Consider the following 23,239-nt stretch of genomic DNA (forward strand, 5'->3'; position numbering starts at 1 on the left):
GGGGGGGGAAACAGGCGGGTCTTGATTGGCAGTGTTAATATCAGACCCCAAAAGGACTGGGGTGGGGGTGCAGGAGGAGGAGTGGGGGTGTTCCATCATTGACAGACACGCCTTGGCGTTCAGCCCGGGAGTTTTGGCAGAGGGGTGGGTCGGGGGGGTGACGGAGGAGGCTCGGATATTAGAGCTGGCCTCAGAGCCGGTGGCGGGGTTGGCAGAGGGGCTGGGGACGAGATAAGTGTGGGGCTGGGGGCGGGGAGGGGACGTGCGAACGCGGACGGAACCACACCGGGAGCCACGATGTATAGCAGGAGGGTGTGGTAGGGGGGTAGTAGAGGCAGCGGACGTAGGAGAGGCACCAGAGCCTGAGGCTGGTCCGGCCACATTGAGCTGGATCTGCCTCGCGAGAAAACTGGGGGTGCCCTTTGAGAAGAGACCAGAAGGAACGAAGGAGGCGTGGGAGGAGGTAAGTGCGGCAGGGTCGGGCGAGGCTGGGCATGGGTTCCACAGCTCTGTGCGGAGAGGACGATTGGGACGAGTTAGACGGGAAAAAAAGAAAACCAGGATGATGATGATGGAGGGAGTAGAGGCAGTGGGAATAGAGCGGTAGGGGTGGTCTGTGGTGGTAGGGTAATAGAGGTAGCAGTAGGGGTAATAAGGTAATAGAGGGAGCAGTAGGGGTAATAAGGTAATAGAGGGAGCAGTAGGGGTAATAAGGTAATAGAGGGAGCAGTAGGGGTAATAAGGTAATAGAGGCAGCGGTAGGGGTAATAGGGTAATAGAGTTAGCAGTAGGGGTAATAAGGTAATAGAGGGAGCAGTAGGGGTAGGGGTAGGGGTAGTGGTAGAGGTAATTAGGTAATAGAGGTAGCAGTAGGGGTAATAGATGTATTAGAGGCAGCAGTAGGGGTAGGGGTTGGGGTAATAGATGTATTAGAGGCAGCAGTAGGGGTAGGGGTTGGGGTAATAGATGTATTAGAGGCAGCAGTAGGGGTAGGGGTTGGGGTAATAGATGTATTAGAGGCAGCAGTAGGGGTAGGGGTTGGGGTAATAGATGTATTAGAGGCAGCAGTAGGGGTAGGGGTTGGGGTAATAGATGTATTAGAGGCAGCAGTAGGGGTAGGGGTTGGGGTAATAGATGTATTAGAGGCAGCAGTAGGGGTAGGGGTTGGGGTAATAGATGTATTAGAGGCAGCAGTAGGGGTAGGGGTTGGGGTAATAGATGTATTAGAGGCAGCAGTAGGGGTAGGCTGGGAGAGGCGCTGGTGCCAGAGCGACAGCGCGGTCTGGGATTAGCGGCGCTGCCAGCTCTATTGAGCGCTGAGAGGCCGCCTTCCTCCCTGGCTCGGCGCGCGAGGAGCTCGGCGTTGACACAGGACTCTGGGAGATTAAACGCGGGCGTGATGCGGCGCGTGGATGTCGGAGGACACGGGTCGCGTGCCCGAACCCACAGGCTGCTGCTGCGCTCTGGGTTTTGGCAGCCTTGGTGGGTCACGACCCCAGCGCTGGCAGTCGGGGGCCGCCGCGAGACGAGGACTTAAGTCAAAACGGTTCCCACTTAAGTGGATGGGGCTGGGCTGATGGAACAGCGTGGACGTGTGTGTGTGTGTGTGTGTGTGTGTGTGTGTGTGCTTGTGTGTCCATGTGTTTATACGTTTATTTGTGTGCGTGTGTGTGTGTGTGTGTGTGCGCGCGCATGCGTGCGTGCACACACACACTATGCACATACAACGACTTCATCTCCATCTCTATGATCAGTCTTCTATTTTCGGACACACTTTGTCTGATTCTCCCCCCTCCTCCCCCCTTCTCCCCCCCCCCTCCCCCGCCGGACGGCGGTCGTACTCACGCGCTGCGCCGTGCTGCAGATGGCTGAGTAGCTGTCCTTCGTGCCTTGCTGGTGGGCGCCGACCTGCTGGCGGAGTCGGTTCTGCACGCGCTCCCCACAGCCGCGCACCAGGTCGTCGCCGCGCTCCCTCAGAGCCACCAGGCGGTCCTCGAAGCCCGCGATCTCCTCCATGATGGCCTGGAGGGGGGGGAGGGAGGAGACGGGAGGGAGGGAGGGAACGGGATGGGAGGTTGGGGGGGAGGGAAGGAGGTTGGGAGAGAGGGTGGGAGGCAGGAGAGAGAGGGAGGGAGGAAGGAGGGAGGGTGGGGGGAAGGAGGGGGAGAGAGGAGGGAGGGAGGGAGGCGTTAAGAGAGGGAGGTAGGGGAGAGAGGCGAGAGAGAGGGAGGTAGGGGAGAGAGGCGGAAGGGAGGGCGAGGGAGGGAGGTGGGAGAGAGGACGAGAGGAAAAGATTGAACGAGCGCCACGATGAAACGTTCAAGGACGGTGGGATTTGTCAGCGCCCGGCCCGCTGCCCTGAGGGTTCTGTCACGTGGCGCTCCATCGCGTCGGCTCGCCTCGAACGAAGGTCAGAAGACGCGGGAGCCAAACGACACATAGCGGTCGCTCCGATCGAAAGGCGAAGGGGAACTGAGTCATCCATCGCTGCCGTCCCGCTCGCTCGCTAAGGCCAGCGCGGCTAAGTGAGCGATGGGATGGCTCACCTTGTGCCGGGCCAGCTGTTGAGTGGCCTCGTCCAGGCCGCCGCCCACAGAGGGGTCGGGGGTCACCATGCGGCTGGACATCTGCAGCAGCCAGCGCTCCACCTCCTGCAGCTCGCTGTGGTACACCTCCTGCTCCTTCACCTGCTCCTCCAGGTTCTCCACGTGGGCCTGGGGACGGGGAAGCAGGGAGGGGGCGGGGCGTGAGACGCGACCGGAGACGGACGCACACAACACTGACACACCTCCTCCTGCTCCATCCCTTCCTCTCCCCTCTCCCTCCCTCTGCCCTCCCAAAATCACACGTTTCAAAGGAGTGTGATTAGCCATAACGAGCCGAGTATCCGCCTTTTCCTGTGTTTTAGTGACGTCACAAGTGGGCGTGTCCACCTAGATGAACCCTGGATAGATCAGCAACGTTTGCTACAGATAGGCCGGAGGACCGATCTATCCAGTGTACATCTAGGTGGACACGCCCACTTGGGATGCCACTAAAACACAGGAAGAGGCAGATTATCATACAGCTTTTTGGCGGCGCAATCCCACCCCTTTAATGTACACAACAATCCCTCCATGCAGACTTCATACGCAGGTCAACCCGTGCGGCCCGAGAGGTCCAGGACACAACGTGGACTCCTCACCGCGGTGATGGTGTACAGGGTGGTGTAGTCGTTGTGCAGGCGGTTGGTGTTGTCCCGGATGGAGGGGAAGTGGACAGAGGCCAGCAGAGCTTCACCCTTCTCCAGCACGGACTTCACCGCCCCGTCGTGGGACTGGATGGTCTGCAGGAGGGCCTGGAGCGCAGAGAACGCCACCGTTAACACCCTTGCAGCGGGCCTCCATGCTCACAGCTCCTCCTCATGTTTCTACAACCTGTTAAGACTTTCTGGGGTGATCCTCACCTAACATGACATGCCGAAGAAAACCCAGATCAGGAAGACTATCTGTCGGGTTTGTGTCCAAGGTATACAGCAAGGTGGGCAATCAAACCCAGCTCTCGGTCAACTGTAGCTATCCACATTTCAGAGCACACTAACATTTTGTCAGCCTCATAGCATGATTGCCTAAGGCATATTTTAAGGTTCATCTTGAGTTTAGCGTCAAAAAATGGATGACAAAATATGACTTCGGCCATTATGCTATGAGGCCAACGATTTAAAAATCCTTAAAATCCCTGTACACAAAAAAGATAGCTAGGATAAGATGCTAAGTACTACTAAGTACTACTTTGGGTGCCAGGACGTACAACATCCAATCAGTGCGTAAGAGGGGTGTGGAGGGGTAAGTGAAGAGGGGATGCAGAGTCTACAGTAGGTGAACTCTGAACAAGTGAGTCTTGGGTCTTGAGTATCCTGCTCGTACGCGTCTGTGGGGCTGAAAAGGTTAATGATCCCTGGTGACACAGTCTCCGTCTTAGGCCCTGTCTGCGCAGCTTCCCCCCCCCCGTTTTCCTTGGCAGTATGGCAGGTATTTCTCCGTGATGACGGACTCATTGCAAAAACGCATCTAGCCGTGGTACACTGTCGCACATATTCCCGGCCTCTATGTGGCGCTGTTTCTGCTACAGAACTCCACCCAAAAAAGAAGAAGAGGACTTAGGACACAACAATCGTAGCCGTGTAGACAGGGCCTTAACGCTAAAGAGGCGTTAGATACCTGGGCGTCTGGCCGTGTAGACAGGGCCTTAACGCTAAAGAGGCGTTAGATACCTGGGCGTCTGGCCGTGTAGACAGGGCCTTAACGCTAAAGAGGCGTTAGATACCTGGGCGTCTCTCACCTTGTACTTGGCCAGCTGCGCCCTCCTCTGGTACAGCTCGGCCTTGGGCTCCACCGGCCCGCTGACCAGCGCCCGGGTCTCCACCAGCCACTGGGCCTGGCCCTTGTAGCGGTCCTGGAACTCCTTGGCCAGCAGCAGGGCCCGCTCCAGGGAGCCGTGCTCCTGCCTCAGGCCCCCGGCCAGCTCCTCCAGCTGGGCCAGCTGGGCCTCCACCTCGGCCCCCAGGCTCTCCGCCCCGTCCTCCTCCAGGTAGCCCGCCGCGCGCTCCGCCCGCTCCCGGAGGGCCTTGAGGAGGCCCCGGCCCCGCTGGAGCTCCGCCTGCAGGGCCTGGACGGGGGGAGGGGGGGGTTAGTGATCACAAGTACAGGGGGGGTGTGGTTACTGCCTGCAAACTGGGGAGGAGCGCGTCTGTGTGTGTGTGTGTGTGCGTGCGTGCGTGTGTGTGTGTGTGTGTGTGTGTGTGTGTGTGTGTGTGTGTGCGTGCGTGTGTGTGTGTGTGTGTGTGTGTGTCTGTGTGTGTGTGAGAGCTGGCTGTCGCCTTGCGGGGTTAACTCCTCCGTAGGTGTGTGAATGTGTGTATGAATGGCTGTAAGTCGATTCGGATAAAAGCGGCGGCTTGATGCCCTAAATGCCCTATATGTGTGTGTGTGTGTGTGTGTGTGTGTGTGTGTGTGTGTGTGCGTGTGGTCAAGAAGCCCACCGCACACAACAGGGGGGGCGAGACATGTGGTGGACCACTGCCCACCCTTTGTTTATTTCTTCAAAGCTACTCGGCACGGAAGAGAGAAGAACCAAACACCTCAAGTGGTCTTCAGACATCTTGACCATCACACGTTAATTCATCTCCGTCCCTGCCCCCCCCCTTACAGAAGAGGGGTGTGTTCTTTGTTCATCCAGCAAGCCCCCCCCACCCCGGGCACTGTGTTCTGAAGCCTCACCCCCCTCCCCCCGGCTCCTGACAGAGCTTTGAAGTCGTCAGGTGGGCCGCCCACACCTGCGTGGCTCCGACGAGCCGCCATGACGGGAGGGAGGGGAGAGAGGGCCCCGGCAGCGGGCGGGGCGAAAATATGAAAGCGGGGGCCCCCCAATTACGGAGACCCTTACCGGGCGTCGACGGCGAAGGGGGGTTTCCACGGCAACACAAACACACACACACACAAAAACACACAGACGCGCGGGCGCGAGCGGGGGCCGCACGACGGGAGGCCATCTCGCTTTCATCAGCTCTCTATTAAGGGGCTGAGTGGGGGGGCGCGTCTGACCACAACAACCCCCCCGCCCCCCCCCCCCGAGCAGCTCCATGATGGCGCCGTAACGAGGTGTGTGCGGGTCCTCACACGCCCACAGCCGCCTTCTATTAGCAGCCTCAGTGTGGCGCCCAGGAGACTCAGAACGCCACCGACACCACGGCGACGTCCCCCCTAACGACCGCACCGCTAACGACAGAGGGCTGGGGCTTCACGCCCGTGGTGATTCGAGGCATATTACATTCCTTATCGTTACGGGGGCAGCGTTTGTTGAAAAACACGGTCGGTGACACACACCTGACGTTTAATATCCTCGTTCGCGGGGTCTGCGTTTCTTCACATATTGTAATCGTCCCCCCCGCCCACCTTGCGTCTTGTCAGAGCCGCCGATCAGTAAGTAAATATCTAAAAGGGGGGCTTCTCCATACAGGTTATCAGAGCCAGGAGTCCTATTAGCATTTGAATGGATGGATCTTTATTTCCTTTCCTTTGTAACCACAGCCATCATTAACCTCCGCAGCCATCCACAGACATCCGGAGAACAGCCGATTGTTTATGGCCATGTTCTCACCGCGAGTCATCCGCCATCGCTCGACGACCCTGACCTTAATCGTGTCATTATGGTCTGAAGTGGTGGTGGAGGAGAGAGGGGAGAGAGGAGAGAGGAGGGAGGGAGCCTTGATTAGGCCGACCTTGTGAGCCGTATAAAGGCTTCCCTAGTTACTGTCTCCCGTGCTCTTAAAGACACCACCACCCCCCAACCTCCACCACAACCACCACCCCCACCACCACCACCACCACCACCACCGCCACCACCACCACCACCACCACCACCGCCAACAGCACCTCAACTACCACCACCACCACCACGTCCATCACCAATACCAATTCCACCACCACCCCAAACACCACCTCCTCCACCACCACCACTACCACCACCAACCCCACCACCACCTCCTCCATCTCCACCACCACCAAACACCCACCACAACCATCAACACCGCCTCCACTGTGCCGGCTCCATCCTCTAGCCCCAGGAGCCTGGAGCGCCAGAGCCAACCTAAGCCAGTCAGCAGCAGACGCACGGCGGATTTAGTGTATCCATGGCAATTAGGTGAAAGCTAGGATAGTGGATAGTGTGGTGCTAATGACTTTTCGGTCAAACGATCTCACACTATCTGATATCGCTTTTAATTAGGGTGCGCTGTGCATTGCGTGAGGCAGTTTTCCGGATATGGTATGGTGCGATTTTGCTCGAGTTCCTGCTTCAGTCGAATTCTGAATTTTTCGACCCTAACATTCCACGCCCTCTTTCTCCCCTTCACCCTCTCTCTCGCCCTCCCCCTCGCTCTCTCTCTCTCTCCCCCTCACTCCCCCCTCCCTCTTTCTAGCTCTCTGTCTCTCTCCCCCTCACTCCCCCCTCCCTCCCCCTCGCTCTCTCTCTCTCTCCCCCTCACTCCCCCCTCCCTCTTTCTAGCTCTCTCTCTCTCTCCCCCTCTTTCTGCCCCACCATCTGACTCCCCCACTCTCACTCTCCCTGCCTCTCTATATCTGTCTCCACAGCTCTCTCTCTCTCTCTCGCTCTGTCTCTGTCTCACCCTCTGTCTCCCCCCCATCAATCTCTGTCCCTCCCTCTCCCTACATCTCCCCCTGTGCCGCTCTCTCTCTCCCTCTCTCTCCTCTCTCTATGGTGGAGAGACTAAGCAGCAGCATGCCGTGTGCAGCAATGTAGCGCGCGGCGCCGACGCGCCTCTCGGTGTCGGGTGTCCAGAGGAGGGGGGGGGGGGGATCGATTCCCCAGGGTGTGGATTACTGAGTAAGCCCCCCCACCAGATGACGGGGTAGGGCGGCCATGTCTTTGTCAATAACAGCTCGTTGGCATATGTGAAAGGCAGGGACGGGGAGGGAAGTAAACGTAAGGAGGGGAGGGAGACGTGGACAATTTTAGGACGGAGGAATAGGGTGGAGGAGAGGAGGAGAATGGGTAGAATATGGCGGTGCTGTGTGGGAGGCGCATGCTGGGTGTCAAACTTTCTCTGCAGCTTGTTAGCCGGGCGCATCCGGTGCGGTTTGTTTGATGCTAGAGCCGTGCGCTGTGCAGGAGACCACTCTCACGTGCGCCTGCTTGTGTGTGAGCCTGTCAGTGTCTGTGTGTGTGTGTGTGTGTGTGTGTGTGTGTGTATGTCAGTGTGTGTGTGTGTGTCAGTTTGTGTGTGTATGTCAGTGTGTGTGTGTGTATGTGTATGTGTATGTCAGTGTGTGGGTCTGTGTGTGTTTTTGTGTCAGTGTATGTGTGTGTGCGTGTGTGTGCGTGAGCGTGCATGCATGTGTATGTCAGTGTGTGAGTATGTCAGTGCGCGTGTGTGTGTATGTCAGTGTGTGTGTGTGTGCGTGCTTGCGTATGCGTGCGCATGTGTATGTCATTGTGTGTGTGTGTGTGTGTGTGCGTGCGCGCGTGTGTGATATGAAGCGGTAAGGGCACCGCATCAATTACAGCGTCTGTGCCAGCAGGCTCCTGACATGGGTGCTTCTTCATCGTCTGCCTCACGGTGGGAGGGGGGTGGGGGTTCTCTCTCTCACAACCAGAGAGCTTCCTCGAAAGCTGCCGCATCCCGCTTTGTCTCCATAAAGAGCTCCGATCGATACACACACACCCCGCGTACACACCACGTGCACGCCAAGCCCCAGCCCCCTTCACACTCCATATGAAGCGTGCCGGCCGTGCGGTACAATGCACTACAATATTTTCCTTGTTTATTTCCTGTGTGTGTGTGTGTATGTGTGTGTCTGTGTGCGTGGGTGTGTGTGTGTGTGTGTATAAGTGTGAAAGTGTGTGTGTCTGTGTGTGTATGTGAGGTTCTATCTGTGTGTGTGTGTGTGTGTGTGTGTGTGTGTGTTAGAGTAATAGCGAGTCTGTGTGTGTGTTTGAGTGTCTGTCGGTTTGTGAGTGTGTAAGAGAGAGAGAGAGGGAGAGAGATAGAGACAGTCTTTGTGTGTGTGTGTGTGTGAGAGAGTGTCTATCTGTGTATGTAAGTGTCTGTCTGTGTGTGCGAGTGTGAGTCTGTGTATGTGTAATTCAAAGTGTGTGTCTATATGTGTAATTGTAAGTGTGTGTGTGTGTGTCTGTGTGTGTGCGTGCACGCGCGTGTGTCTATTTGCTCAGTGCAGCATGGCTGTGTAAAGTGGAGATGGATTGCGTGACACCCACATGCCCATCCGACAGAACAAGCAACTCGCACCATAGAGATGTGCCATGGCTGAATGCTATGCAAATATTACAGGGAGAATAGCGCTGGTGTCACAGATTGTTCCATGTCGATTATTCTGCAGCATAAGCATGTTTGCCAGTAATAGCATGCACACTGCATTTTTGGGATGCCACACACAGTCAATGTATGTTGCTTGGCAGAGCGAGGGAAAGAAAAGAGCGCTGCAGAACATGTCTGCTGTCTGGGATATCGGACCGACTGTTGGACCAAACTACAGCCTCGCAAGATGATGATGATGGCCCGAAGCTTTGGCAGAGGAGGGAGATTCGGAGCCAAACATCTTACTTGGATACCCGATGCAGAGTTTAGCGCACACGTGTTAACCACATAACATGTACAACGGCTGGAGAACTAGAAGATGTCCATTTTGTCCATGAATTTTGGTCGTTAATTCGTTCGGAATCGTTAATAATTGTACTCTGAGATAATAATTTTGAGAAGGCACACGAGCTATGAAAAAACAGGGACGCTTTGAACACGAACCTCCAACTTCTTCATCTTCTTCTCCATCGCCAGCCAATCGAGTGGCTCCGAGCTGTCAATCACCCGTACGAATTTCTCCTGGGTGCAGTTGAGCCAATCAGAGAAGGACGCGCAGAGTTTCTCCGCCTCCATGATGCTCCTCACCTCCTCCTGCAGCTGCTTCATGGTTTCCTGGAGAAGACGATGAGGAGAAAGAAAGAGGTCAGAGGCCATTCCTCACCACAACACGGCCATTCCTACTGGGAATGGATTCCCACCCGTGGGATCGAGTGCTGCTCTGGGGACGACCCGGAAAGCGTTTGTCTTTGAAGGTCTGTCTGACTTTGAAGCCTCTCAGAGGTTCTCTGCCTGTCTCAGGGCTAAGCCAACTGGGGCTGAAGAAGCTGTTATCCACCGTCAAACTATGAAAACACCTTTACCCCCCCCACACCCAACCCCCCACCCTAGTTCTCCTCACATGCTGGATGTCGATAATTGCCGGATGGGGTGAGGAGGGGGGGTTTTGGTGGTGCATTATCCACTTGACTGGTATTTTAAGTCAATAACCCCATGACTGGAGCACCTTTCCTTGCTGGTTTTGACACATTATTCACTCAACTTGCAAATCCTACAGCGAGGAGCCCCAATTAGCTCATAGTGCTGAGTGCACACCTTTCCCGTGCTAGACACAGGTAGGAGCATGCCACAGCAAGCCAAGTGCACCCACACACACACACACTAATACACACACACGTACACCACACATACGACACACACACACATTGTAATTAAATGCATCTGTGAAATGAGAGGGATGAGTGATAGATGTGAAAGTGATGCTATGAGTGTGTGTGTGTGTGTGTGTGTGTGTGTGTGTGTGTGTATGTGCGCCGGTGGGCACGTGTACGTGTGCATGCGTGTGCTTGTGTTTGTGCACGTGCCAACAATCTTTGCAAGAGACAGCAGATGCAAAGGAGTAGCATCCATACACATACACACACACACACACACACAATCACACTCACACACACACAGACAATCACACACACACACACACGCACTCTCAAGGTGTTAGCGGAAGGTGTAAAAATCAATGCGGCGCAGAAGACGCCGCGGCGCTCCCAGCGCTGGGCGTGAGATTGCCTAGCCTAGCGTTTAATTAGGGCCCAAACTCTGGGCCTCTGCAGGCTGCTGCATCGATTCTGCCTGCAGCCCTCGCTCGGAGGAACTGACCAATAGAGACACGGCGTACTAACACACTGTATAAGTGCACTGCACGCTGTGCGTCTAACGCGCGGCCCACCGGAACGAGGGGTGCGTGCTCACGAGGATGTGTCTTTTATCGCTGGATGGAACCAGCGAGTTACCCCCGGGCAGGGCGACATGTGTCTGCAGTGCACTGCACTGCACGGGATGCGGCCAGCCGCTAGTCAACGCCTGCGTTCCAGCAACGCACGAATTGTGTTTGAGTTGCCATTGTGTGCCAGACCTCCATTTCCCCAGGGTACGGCTCACATACACACACGCAGCACTGGAACACTGAATCACATCTATATATATATATATATATATATTAAACATATACTTGTTCACTGGGCCACTTCTCTTTGTTTTTTACATTGCATTTACACACTTTAATATGCTGCAAAGTACTGGCACCGGGCCACTCTATAATTCATACTGTTTATACTGTTTATAATGTTTGCTTTGTTTGTTCTGTTTGTTCTGTATGCTCTGTTTGTTCTGTTTGTTAGAGGTTACTTCAGCATCTATTCCTGTGCACTACTCTGTATTTTTATTGTGTTGTGTTACATCCTGTGTCTTCCCCTGCGGCTGTGCTGCTGTTACACTGCTGAACTGCTGCTGAACTTCCCCTCCGGGGGATCAAGGCTTTTTTTTACTAAAAAAAATCAAAAACGTATCCAAGTAGTTAGCGAGAGAATTAACAGAGTTCCTTCCAAATAATAACCTAAAATAAAAAAAACATATATATAAAGGTTTAATAAAGTTCCATCCATCTATCTATCAGGCAACCCTCGGCCTGGTTCGAAGCCCTCGCTGGTCACCTGACCCTGGGCCCCTCACCTCGAGGTAGAGCAGCAGGGCGTGGTAGCTGGCCGTCAGCTGGGTGGCGGTGGCGCTGACGCGGCTGTTGATGTGGGTCTCCTCCAGGACCTGCTGTGCGAGGGAGGACAGGCTGTCCACCTCGCCCTGCCGGCCCACCACCGCCTCGTACCAGCCCTGGGGGGGGGGAGAGGTGGGCGTTAACAAAAGGCAAAGGTAAACAATGCTAATGCTAATGCTAATTGGCGTTGCTAACGCCACTTCAACGGGATGCGACAGTGTTTTTCGTAGTCACAATCCGGGAAACGTCCCGCCTCCAACCCTAACCCTAACCCTGACCCTATCAGAAAAATGCGTTATACATTACTATATACATTGCAAATTAAGCTACCTTCCCTGCGGTCACGTGACGTATTTTAGCCTTTTTGGATTGGATCAGGGATTTAAACCAACGTGATTGGATAATCTCCGGCTATCCCCTCATTAATATTTATGATTTCCCCGGGTTCAACCTATGAAAATCACATTCGCCAACGGGATTGCCGGTTCTAATTAGAATTCACCAAATAGCACGATCACGCAGATTTGCATAATCATATTAGTATGCTGATGCTAATTGGTGATTGTTGATGACGCCCTGCTGCAACATAACAGTCAGACATATGGTGGGGAAGGGTGTCAATTAGCCCGTCCCATCTAGCGTCTTAGCTTCACCCAGCCCCTCCGTACGCATGCGGTGGGTAGTATATTGGGTATACTTAATTAATAAATTAATGAACTAAACATACACAGACGTTTCTCTTCACTTATCTATTGACAAACTACCATAAATCTACTGGCTAGCTCAGGTTAGCTAGCGGTAGGTTAATGTACGCGACTGTGTTTTTCGTAGGCGGAATCCGGGAAAAGTCCCGCCTCAAGCTCTAGGATTGGACAGGCAGCCAGTGTCTGACTGTCAGTCAAACTCGCACACTGACTCCTCACCCTAACTCGAACCCTATCAGAGAAATGCGTCTGACTAGCGTTAGTTTGATGTACATTACATTTAAGTTACCTTCCCTGCGGTCACGTGACAGATTTTGGCCTTTTTGGATTGGATCAGGGATTTAAACCAACGCGATTGGATAATCTCTGGCTATCCCCTCGTTAATATTCATGATTTCCCGGGATCCCGCCTACAAAACACACACTCTCTTGCTGTACACAGCGATGCCACGACTGCCCCTAGTGGTGAGATGGGAGTATCGCACCCTACAACGCCCCAGTGTCCCCCCCCTCTGACCTGGAGCTGCTTCAGCTGGGCCTCTTTGGTGCTGCGGCTGGAGCGGCGGTGGCTGCGGAGGTTGGCCCTGCGCTCCGTCTCCTCCAGCCACTGGGAGAGGCTCTGGAACCTCTGGCCGATCTGCCTCAGCCGGGCCAGGGTGGAGCCCAGGTGGGCCCGCGTCTCCTCCAGCCGCCGCTGGAAGGCCCCCCAGTCCCGCTGGGCCGTGTCCAGGGCCCGGTCCTCGATCTGGGGGGCCCCCCAGGGGATGACCTTGTCCCTGCCGGTCAGCACGGAGGAGAGGAGCGACTGGCCCTCTGTACAGCGCTCCTGCAGGAGCTGGGAGGAGACGGAGGAGAGGTCACACATAAGAATTCACACGACGGAAAATAAGAGTTCACACGACGGAAAATAAGAGTTCTCACGACGGAAATAAGAGTTCACGCGACGGAAAATAAGAGTTCTCACGACGGAAATAAGAGTTCACGCGATGAAAAAAAAGAGTTCTCACGACGGAAATAAGAGTTCACGCGACTAAAAATAAGAGTTCTCACGACGGAAATAAGAGTTCACGCGACGGAAAATAAGAGTTCTCACGACGGAAATAAGAGTTCACGCGACGAAAAATAAGAGTTCTCACGACGGAAATAAGAGTTCACGCGACGAAAAATAAGAGTTCTCACGACGGAAATAAGAGTTCTCACGACGGAAATAAGAGTTCACGCGACGAAAAATAACAGTTCTCACGACGGAAATAAGAGTTCACGCGACGGAAAATAAGAGTTCTCACGACGGAAATAAGAGTTCACACGATGGAAAATATGAGTTCTCACGACGGAAATAAGAGTTCACGCGACGGAAAATAAGAGTTCTCACGACGGAAATAAGAGTTCACGCGACGGAAAATAAGAGTTCTCACGACGGAAATAAGAGTTCACGCGACGGAAAATAAGAGTTCTCACGACGGAAATAAGAGTTCACGCGACGAAAAATAAGAGTTCTCACGACGGAAATAAGAGTTCACGCAACAGAAAATAAGAGTTCTCACGACGGAAATAAGAGTTCACGCGACGGAAAATAAGAGTTCTCACGACGGAAATAAGAGTTCACGCGACGGAAAATAAGAGTTCTCACGACGGAAATAAGAGTTCACGCGACGGAAAATAAGAGTTCTCACGACGGAAATAAGAGTTCACGCGACGGAAAATAAGAGTTCTCACGACGGAAATAAGAGTTCACGCGACGGAAAATAAGAGTTCTCACGACGGAAATAAGAGTTCACACGACGGAAATAAGAGTTCACACGACGGAAATAAGAGTTCCCATGATGGAAATAAGAGTTCACCCTCCGGTTTATGGTCAAATATACAAAAGGTTAGAAACAGTGTTTAAATTATGCAATTATTTGCTTTATAATCTAAACTCGTGAACCCTGGTCGCCTTCATGAACTTTATGATGTTGACCAGCCAGGTCTTAAAAGGAGTTTCCCATTGAAGAGAATCCATGAGCTTTGAGTTCTTGAAGTGAGTTCAGGTACCGGTTGAGGGCTCTGGCTCACCTGGAGCTGTCTGAGCGTCTCCTCCAGCGTGTCCACGTTGCCCTCTGGGTGGGACAGCGAGGCCAGGGAGGCCTGCTCCTGCTCCAGCCAGTCCTCGAACACGTGCAGGCCCCTCTGGTACTCCTGGTGGACCAGCACCAGCTCTTTAGCCCGGCTGACCGCCGCCTGGCCGACCATAGGGGGGGGGGGGGGGGGGGGGGGGGGGGGGGGGGGTGAGGGAGGAGGTAGGGGAGAGGGAGAGGGGTGAGGGAGGAGGTAGGGGAGAGGGGAGAGGGAGGAGGAAGGGGAGAGGGAGGAGGTAGGGGAGAGGGGAGAGGGAGGAGGAAGGGGAGAGGGAGGAGGTAGGGGAGAGGGGGAGGGGAGAGGGGAGAGGGTTGAGGGAGGAGGTAGGGGAGAGGGGTGAGGGAGGAGGTAGGGAGAGGGGAGAGGGGTGAGGGAGGAGGAAGGGGAGAGGGAGGATGTAGGGGAGAGGGGAGAGGGGTGAGGGAGGAGGTAGGGGAGAGGGGTGAGGGAGGAGGAAGGGGAGAGGGGTGAGGGAGGAGGTAGGGGAGAGGGGTGAGGGGAGAGGGGAGAGGGGTGAGGGAGGAGGAAGGGGAGAGGGAGAGGGGTGAGGGAGGAGGAAGGGGAGAGGGGTGAGGGAGGAGGTAGGGGAGAGGGGTGAGGGAGGAGGAAGGGGAGAGGGAGGAGGTAGGGGAGAGGGGAGAGGGGTGAGGGGTGAGGGAGGAGGTAGGGGAGAGGGGAGAGGGAGGAGGAAGGGGAGAGGGAGGAGGTAGGGGAGAGGGGAGAGGGAGGAGGAAGGGGAGAGGGAGGAGGTAGGGGAGAGGGGGGAGGGGAGAGGGGAGAGGGTTGAGGGAGGAGGTAGGGGAGAGGGGTGAGGGAGGAGGTAGGGAGAGGGGAGAGGGGTGAGGGAGGAGGAAGGGGAGAGGGAGGATGTAGGGGAGAGGGGAGAGGGGTGAGGGAGGAGGTAGGGGAGAGGGGTGAGGGAGGAGGAAGGGGAGAGGGGTGAGGGAGGAGGTAGGGGAGAGGGGTGAGGGAGGAGGAAGGGGAGAGGGAGGAGGTAGGGGAGAGGGGAGAGGGGTGAGGGGTGAGGGAGGAGGTAGGGGAGAGGGGTGAGGGGAGAGGGGAGAGGGGTGAGGGAGGAGGAAGGGGAGAGGGAGAGGGGTGAGGGAGGAGGAAGGGGAGAGGGGTGAGGGAGGAGGTAGGGGAGAGGGGTGAGGGAGGAGGAAGGGGAGAGGGAGGAGGTAGGGGAGAGGGGAGAGGGGTGAGGGGTGAGGGAGGAGGTAGGGGAGAGGGGTGAGGGAGGAGGTAGGGGAGAGGGGTGAGGGAGGAGGTAGGGGAGTGGGGAGTGGGGGGAGGGAGGAGGAAGGGGAGAGGGAGGAGGTAGGGGAGAGGGGAGAGGGGTGAGGAAGGAGGAAGGGGTGAGGGAGGAGGTAGGGGAGAGGGGTGAGGGAGAAGGTAGGGGAGAGGGGAGAGGGAGGAGGAAGGGGAGAGGGAGGAGGTAGGGGAGAGGGGAGAGGGAGGAGGAAGGGGAGAGAGGAGAGGGGTGAGGGAGGAGGTAGGGGAGAGGGAGAGGGGTGAGGGAGGAGGTAGGGGAGAGGGGAGAGGGGTGAGGGGCGAGGGAGAAGGTAGGGGAGAGAGAAGAGGGGTGAGGGAGGAGGTAGGGGAGAGGGAGAGGGGTGAGGGAGGAGGTAGGGGAGAGGGGATGAGGAATCATTTTTAAGTAACTGCAGGAGGGAGTGTGCGTGCTGGTAGCTGATACGTTGTTTTACATGATGGGGATTTCATTAGCATTAATGGATCGCTTAATTGATGGTGGCTGCCAGTTGCCCTGCTAATGAAATGTATAATTGTGCTAATTTATTTCTAAATCTTTCAAAGTTACTAAGAGTTGAAAAAGTTGAGCAAATTAGAATGAATGATTAAATTATCTTTTAGGGAAATTTAAGCTAATGTTTTTTTATAATAAATGGAAATACAAACAGTTCAATTATTCATAGTGTGAAGTGACTTGAAGGTACCTGAAAGAGCTTTTAGAAAATATAGTGCATCAGTTTGTTAAAGTAAGTTAAGTAAGGAGCATTGGAATGTTAGTTATAATGTCGGTACTAATGGTTTTTAATAATCGCATTGTGACCAATATTCGAACGATTGCGATTTTTTATGTGATTTCTCTTTTTAAAGTTCCCTTGGAAAAAAAACGATCATACGAGCAAGCAGTCAACATATACACTGCTCGTTCCTTTACGGCCAGGCCTATGTGTTGAGCTGAATTGATATTATAACATCTTTATTTAACTATTGAATTGTAAAAGAAAAATAACTACAAATGTTACTGATACTCCAGTCAATAACAGGAACAAGGAACTTCGCGATCGGCAAATTGTGATTTAGAACATTTTGATGACAGTTTCGATGCATCGATTCGATGTATCGCCCGGCCCTACATGAGTCCTGTCCATGTGTGAGAGCCTAAACCGGGAGACCCTGCCCACCTTGGCCTTGTCCTTCAGAGCGCTGTATCGGATGTGTAGCTGCTGAACCTCATGCTGGGTAATGTAGTGCCCCGCCATGTTGGAGCCCTTGGTGGCGATGGTCTCCAGAGGACTGCTGTGGCTCAATACCTCTTCATACAGGAGCTAGGACCACACACACACACACACACACACACACACAGAAACGCATGCACACACACACGCACGCACGCACGCACGCATGCACGCACACACACAGAAACGCACACACACACGCGCACACATACACACACACACACACACACACACACACACACACACACACATACGCACACACCAGCACGCGCACACACACACACGCTCACATGCACACACACAGCCACGCACACACACGCGAATGCAAAAACAGGCATAAACCAGACACGCACATGCATACACACGCACACACACACACACACACACACACACACACACACACACACACACACGATGATGACATGGTAAATGAGGCCCATTTAACTCTGCCTGGCACCCAGGTGGGGATCTGACCGAGAGTGACTGAGTGAATGATCGCTACAGAGGCTATGTGGTCATGGCAACCACTTCCCCTTGGCAACTACCAGCCCCTTTTATCTCGGGAGGGAAAAATGAAACTGCTCCGTCACATTGTCAACGTCTGCGATGGGCAATTCGCCGTGATTGCGTTTTCGTCAGAAGGCATTACGTTAACCCCGCTCCGCCCCCTTCCATCCCAGAGCCCTGACGTTTGTGGGCGCGGACGTGGGCAGCTCCAGAGCCCTACCTTGGTCTTTCCCAGGTTGGCCGTCTTGTCCCTCATCTCTGAGTACTGTCTGTCCGAGCAGCCCAGCGTCTCGTCCACGCGGTCCATCCACGCCACAAACTGGCCCACGTCCTCCTGGTAGCTGGTCCACTGGGACAGAGAGCCCTCCAGTTGGCTGTGGACCAGGAGGAGGAGGAGAGAGGAGGAGAGGAGGAGAGACAGGAGGAGAGACAGGAGGAGGAGGAGAGAGAGGAGGAGAGGAGAGAGGAGGGAGGAGGAGAGAGAGGAGGAGGAGAAAGAGGGGGAGGAGGAGGAGAGAGAGGAGGAGAGAGAGGAGGAGAGACAGGAGGAGGAGGAGAGAGTGGAGGAGGAGAAAGGAGGGGAGGAGGAAGAGGAGGAGAGAGAGAGGAGGGAGGAGGAGAGAGAGGGGGAGGAGAAAGAGGGGGAGGAGGAGGAGGAGAGAGAGGAGGGAGGAGGAGAGAGAGGAAGAGAGAGAGGAGGAGGAGAAAGAGGGGGAGGAGGAAGAGGAGGAGAGAGGAGAGGAAGAAGAGGGGAAGAAGAAGAAGAAGAAGAAGAAGAAGAAGAAGAAGAAGAAGAAGTAGATGGGGGAGGAGGAGGAGGAGGAGGAGGAGGAGGACGATGATGATGAAGGTCAAAGAAGTAGAGATTATAAGCACATAAGCTCATAACAGGGATTCAAAGCCACAACCCTTCAGCCGGGAGCTGAACCCCCGACCCCGGGCTGACATCAATGCTCAGCCGCACCTTTTACACTGGATGGAGGCGGACAGCAGGGCGTCCCAGGAGTCCTTCAGGTCCTGGATCTGCTTGCGGACCACCGGCACCCCCTCGGCGGAGGTGTTCCTCTGTACCGCCTCGCCCCGGGTCAGGAGCATCTTCAGCTGGATCTCCCTCTCCTGCCGCGCCGCCAGCAGGGCCTGGGGGACAGGAAACAGGAAGTGGTCACAGCAGGAAGGAAGGGAGGAAACGGTGGCGTTGGCGTGCGTGCGTGCGTGATTGCATGCGTGTGTGTGTGTGCGATACGATTGTGTGTTTGTGTGTGTGTGTCTGTGTCTGTGTGTGTGATTGTCTATGTGTGTGTGTGTGTATTTGTGTGTGCTTTAAGAGAAACCTACAGTCTATACAATAGACATTAAATAGTATAAAATGTGTACAGTGATAAAACGGTACAAAGATAATAGATGATTTTGTTGTTTGGGCATACTTTTTTCATGGATGATCAAATACCAAGTTTTAATTCCATGAGATATCTAATTATATAAACACATCTGACTCACTTTATCGAAACTAACTTGTCACATTCTATCTACAGCTGAAGGAAATACGAGTGGACTGCATCGTTCCACGTCCCCCGCCGTACCTCCAGCTGCATCATCCTGTTCTCCAGCACGCTCTTGTCGGCGGTGGGGGACAGGCAGGTGTTGAGGACCCTCTGGGCCTCACACACCCAGTCCTGCAGCTCCTTCAGGCCCCCGGAGAAGAGCCGGTGCTCCCCCACGATACGCTCAATCCTGGATGCCTTGTCCTGGGGAGAGAGTGGTAAAGAAGGAATGGTAAATGGACTGCATCTATACAGCGCTATTCCAACCAGTGACCACTCAAAGCGCTTTACAATATTGCCCAACATTCACCCAATTATGCACACATTCACGGCGGTGTCAGCCATGCCAGGCGACAGACTCACCCTGACTGCTCGTCAGGAGCAGTCAGGGTGAGGTGCCTTGCTCAGGGACACCTCGACACTCACGCTAGGAGGAGCCGGGGATTTAACCAGCAACCTTCTGGTTACCAGCCAAGCCGCTCTACCTCCTGAGCCACATGCCGCCCCAGGAAACCAGAGAGGCCACGCTCTAAAATTAGTCAGAAAGTGAAGCTGGAAGCCTGCGTTTCCAGGTCCGATCGATCACCTCTGTTCTTTTTGTAGAACGCATGTACAACACACCGCCCAAAGAAGCATTTTTCCTGTCCACAAACTTTACCTTACTTTACAGATATCGGATCTAGAAATTTCCCAGACCTGTATTGACTTAAATGCTTGAAGTGTCTCGGATACAATAGAGGGAACAACAAAAATTGCTGCAGGGATCGACGTTGCAATTATGAGCAGCATTTGCGCGGCGGTCAGAGAACAATTTTATTCCTGTTTCCATGTCCGCCGAGGAAGAGGCTCTAAAAATAGCGCTTCCTCTCCATGAACGACAAAGTAAATAAAAGCTATTCATCATCGCCGCGGCAACGCCTCTCTCTCTGTCTCTCTGATGAGCGAGCACTGCCAGTCTGTGGCGTCCGCCTAACCCCGGCCGCCTCGAATAAATCACACGAATGTCATCTACCCAGAGAGTGTGTCTGCGGAAAAATAAAAGGTCAAATCGCGAGCAGCCGAGCATTTCAACTCTGCAATTGCCCAATTGGCTCTGAAGATGAAAGGACAGTAGCGCGGCTGTACCACCAACCCCCCCCCCCCCCCCTGCCTCCTGCAGCAACGGTTTGAGTGCGAACAGAGAGATAGCCCCCCCGGTCATTCTACATGCACAAGAAATCCACAAGGCAGAATAAAGATGTACAGTTTCCCCGTACTGAGATTTGTAGGCAATTTTTACGACCAGGGGCAAACCATGTTCGGCTGTGATTCATGCTCCGCTGCATGAAGTCGTACCGGGATTACCCATGACAACACACTGAGTTGTACCACCAGACAGAAAATCCAAGTGTAAAAAGCACATTCCCTCCAACCACCAGAGTTTTCCCCAGAGACCGGCAGCAGTGGGAGAAGGGCCGGGAGGAGACAGGTGGGAGGACGGGGGGGAGAGGAGAGGAGAAGAGAGGAGGAACGAGGGGGAGGAGAGGAGAGGAGGGACTGGGGGGAAAAGGAGAGGGGAGGAGGACAGGGAGAGGAGAGGAGGATGGGGGAGAGGAGAGGAGAGGAGGACTGGGGGGAAGAGGAGGAGAAGAGAGGAGGACCAGGGGGGAGAGGAGAGGGGAGGAGGACGGGAGAGGAGAGAGGAGGACTGGGGGAGAGGAGAGGAGAGGAGGACTGGCGGGGGAAGAGGAGGAGAAGAGAGGAGGACAGGGGGAAGAGGAGAGGGGAGGGAGGACGGGAGAGGAGAGGAGGATGGGGGAGAGAGGAGAGGAGAGGAGGACTGGGGGGAAGAGGAGAGGGGAGGAGGACGGGGAGAGGATAGGAGGATGAGGGAGAGGAGAGGAGAGGAGGACTGGGGGGAAGAGGAGAGGGGAGGAGGACGGGGAGAGAAGGAGGAGAGGAGAGGGGGGACTTGGGGGGGGTAGGAGAGGAGAACCTTGTGGGAACACAAACCGAGCGGATCAGGGTATTACCTTAGTCAGGTTGCAGAGGGCCAGGTACTGCGCGGAGAGCTGGGACACGCGGTGGACGAAGCCCTTACCGGCCGCCTGCCCCTCCCAGAGGAGGTGGGCCCGCTCCCGTAGCCTCCCTAGCTCCGCCTCGCGCCCCGACATCTCCTCCAGGACACACTGGGGGCGGGGGGAGGAGGAGCAGATGAACAAGGGAGGAGGAGATCGTTGAGTGAGTATGGGGGGAGGGTGGGGGGGGGGGATTGAAGTGAATTGGAATGGAGACGAAGGAGGGGAAAGAGGAGATGGAAGAGGAGAAGGAGGTGGACAGAGGAGAAGGAGATGGTGAGGTTGAAGATGGAGATGGATGAGGAGGAAGAGGAGGAGGAGGAGGAGGAGGAGAAAGAGGAGGAGGAGATAGTAGAGATTGAAGAAGGAGATGTTGGAGGAGAAGGAGGAGAAAGAGGAGGAGGAGATAGAGGACATGTGTGACAGTAGAGGAAGAATGATGACCATGGAAAAAGGGGACGGATGTGATGGATGGAGGAGGAGCCAGAGAAGGATGACAAAGAAGAGGAGAACGAGGAACAACAGATGTGTGGAGGTGGAGGAAGAGATGATCGGCAAGTTAACGGAGATGGAGGAGAGGAGGGAGAAAGATTAGGAGGAGATGGACGACAAGGAGGTCGACGGGGGACAGGCGGTGTGTGTGGGGGTGGAGGAAGGGAAGACGGAGCGGGAGGGAGGAGAACGGGAGAGCAGGGGGGAGAGGGAAGACGGAAGAGGGAAGACAGAGAGGAGGGGGGGAGGGGGGAGAGGATGAGGGATGAAGACGGAGCAGACAGCGGTGTGACAGGTGTGTCGGGAGAAGCGAGGATGACCCGGGAGCAGGAACATCGGGAATGACAGAGTGATTGCAGAAAGAGGCGACAGGAGTTCAGTCGCCACGGCGGAGGCATGACAGGCCCAACAATGCGGCATTGTGGGGTAACACAATCAGACGGACAGGGACGGGACAGGGGGATGAGGGCGGCGGAGACAGGGGACGGAGGAGGTCCAGGGGTCCAGCCACGCAGGACAAAGGGACGGGGACGCACAAAGGCAACAGGAGCCACGTTAACACATGGGAAACGGACTGGGCGACGACAACGACGGAAATAAAGAATAGACAGCAGCGGCGGAATCTTTCTGGATGTGTTATTCCTTCTATTTCTATTTTACAGGAGAGCAGTCGGTCGCGATAACAAGCACAGAATACGGCAGAGAGGTGGAGACGAGGCTGTTAAAATGTCAGAAAGGCAGGGCTGAGGGGGGTTGCACGGGGAGGCTTGTAAAAAGGTAAAGAGGTAATTCTTTCCCTGAGCACTGGGTTGAGAATAGCGCAGCGTAATGTACGGTCGGCTGGCTGGAGGAGAGCTCATTATTGCTCGCAGGGCCAGACAAAAGACCGCGACGAGAGGGGCTTCAGCGGCAGACCGCAATACAGAAATAGCAGAAGTGATAAGGTCCGGGCTCGGAGATGGGCTTGATATGATTTTCTCTTCCCCCCCTTTTGTTAGTTTTATCTTATTTCAACGCTCCACGCACACTCCGGTTTCTCGGCCAGACACAGCGTGGGCTGTTATCACGTCTGGAAATAAAGGCTCTTTTATTTTCTTTAGTGACAAGGCTTTCCCGCCCGGACAGCGGGCGTACTAATTAGATTTGTGGCCGTTTCTTTTGAAGCATTGTTGTCGAGACGAGTCGCTCTTTGTGTTCGTCCACACTGGTGCTTGAGTAACGTAATTAGAGGGCTCCTCTTCCTCTCTGGGCGCTGCGATCGGAGATCGTGCTCCAGAGATATCGCCTCAGGTGCAACGGCCTCCGAGCGACAGGGCGTTCACGCGAGAACCTCTTCTGTGCGGACGGGCGACGGATTGGCCACGAGCGATTTAAGGAATGCTAGGAACAGCGAGACACAGAGGGAGTCACCCGGCGTAGCACAATTCAATTAAAAACCAACAGTGTGCCGTTCCATCTGCCAGATGCACGGTAAATACCCTCGGTGGTACACGATTGTGCGCGTGTCCTCAACGATGGAAACACAACGACGCACAAGTCATTTGCACGCTCGGTGTGATGGGAATGAAATCAGTCCAGGAGGATCGGCGCACACCGAACGAACACACAACAGCAGCCCACCTCCTCACAGAACCCACCCAGACCCTGCAAAGACCCAGCCCACACTCCACCAGACTCTGCCCTGACCCCGCCCAGACCCCTCCCAGACTCCTCCCAGACTCCGCCCAGACTCCGCCCAGACTCCGCCCAGACTCCGCCCCCTTCACCTGTAGTTTGCCTAGCTCCTGCGTCTTGGCGGTGAGGTCGTGAAGGCGGGCACTGCTCTCTTGAACTTTGACCTCGGTGCCATTCAGCCAATCCTGGAGAGGCTCAGCGCAGGCCTCAAAGTCCCTCATCTGAGACTCCAGGTTCTGG

The 23,239-nt window shown here is 54.9% G+C and overlaps 1 protein-coding gene across 1 annotated transcript in view; it reads right to left on the minus strand.

Moving 5' to 3' along the window:
- syne1a (spectrin repeat containing, nuclear envelope 1a) overlaps positions 1–23,239 on the minus strand; it is a gene marked incomplete at its 5' end in the record, with an annotated part of 172,465 nt that overhangs the window by 90,901 nt on the left and 58,325 nt on the right. Inside the window, 14 exon segments of the mRNA XM_079754209.1 lie at positions 1,846–2,022; positions 2,547–2,714; positions 3,185–3,337; positions 4,321–4,647; positions 9,320–9,490; positions 11,384–11,539; positions 12,645–12,962; positions 14,183–14,347; positions 16,675–16,818; positions 17,456–17,609; positions 18,200–18,372; positions 18,816–18,980; positions 20,789–20,944; positions 23,092–23,235. Of these exon segments, the coding sequence (XP_079610335.1) occupies positions 1,846–2,022; positions 2,547–2,714; positions 3,185–3,337; positions 4,321–4,647; positions 9,320–9,490; positions 11,384–11,539; positions 12,645–12,962; positions 14,183–14,347; positions 16,675–16,818; positions 17,456–17,609; positions 18,200–18,372; positions 18,816–18,980; positions 20,789–20,944; positions 23,092–23,235 (2,571 nt within the window).

Source organism: Pollachius pollachius, assembly GCF_949987615.1.
Source record: "Pollachius pollachius genome assembly, chromosome: 16".
Lineage (NCBI taxonomy): Eukaryota > Metazoa > Chordata > Actinopteri > Gadiformes > Gadidae > Pollachius > Pollachius pollachius.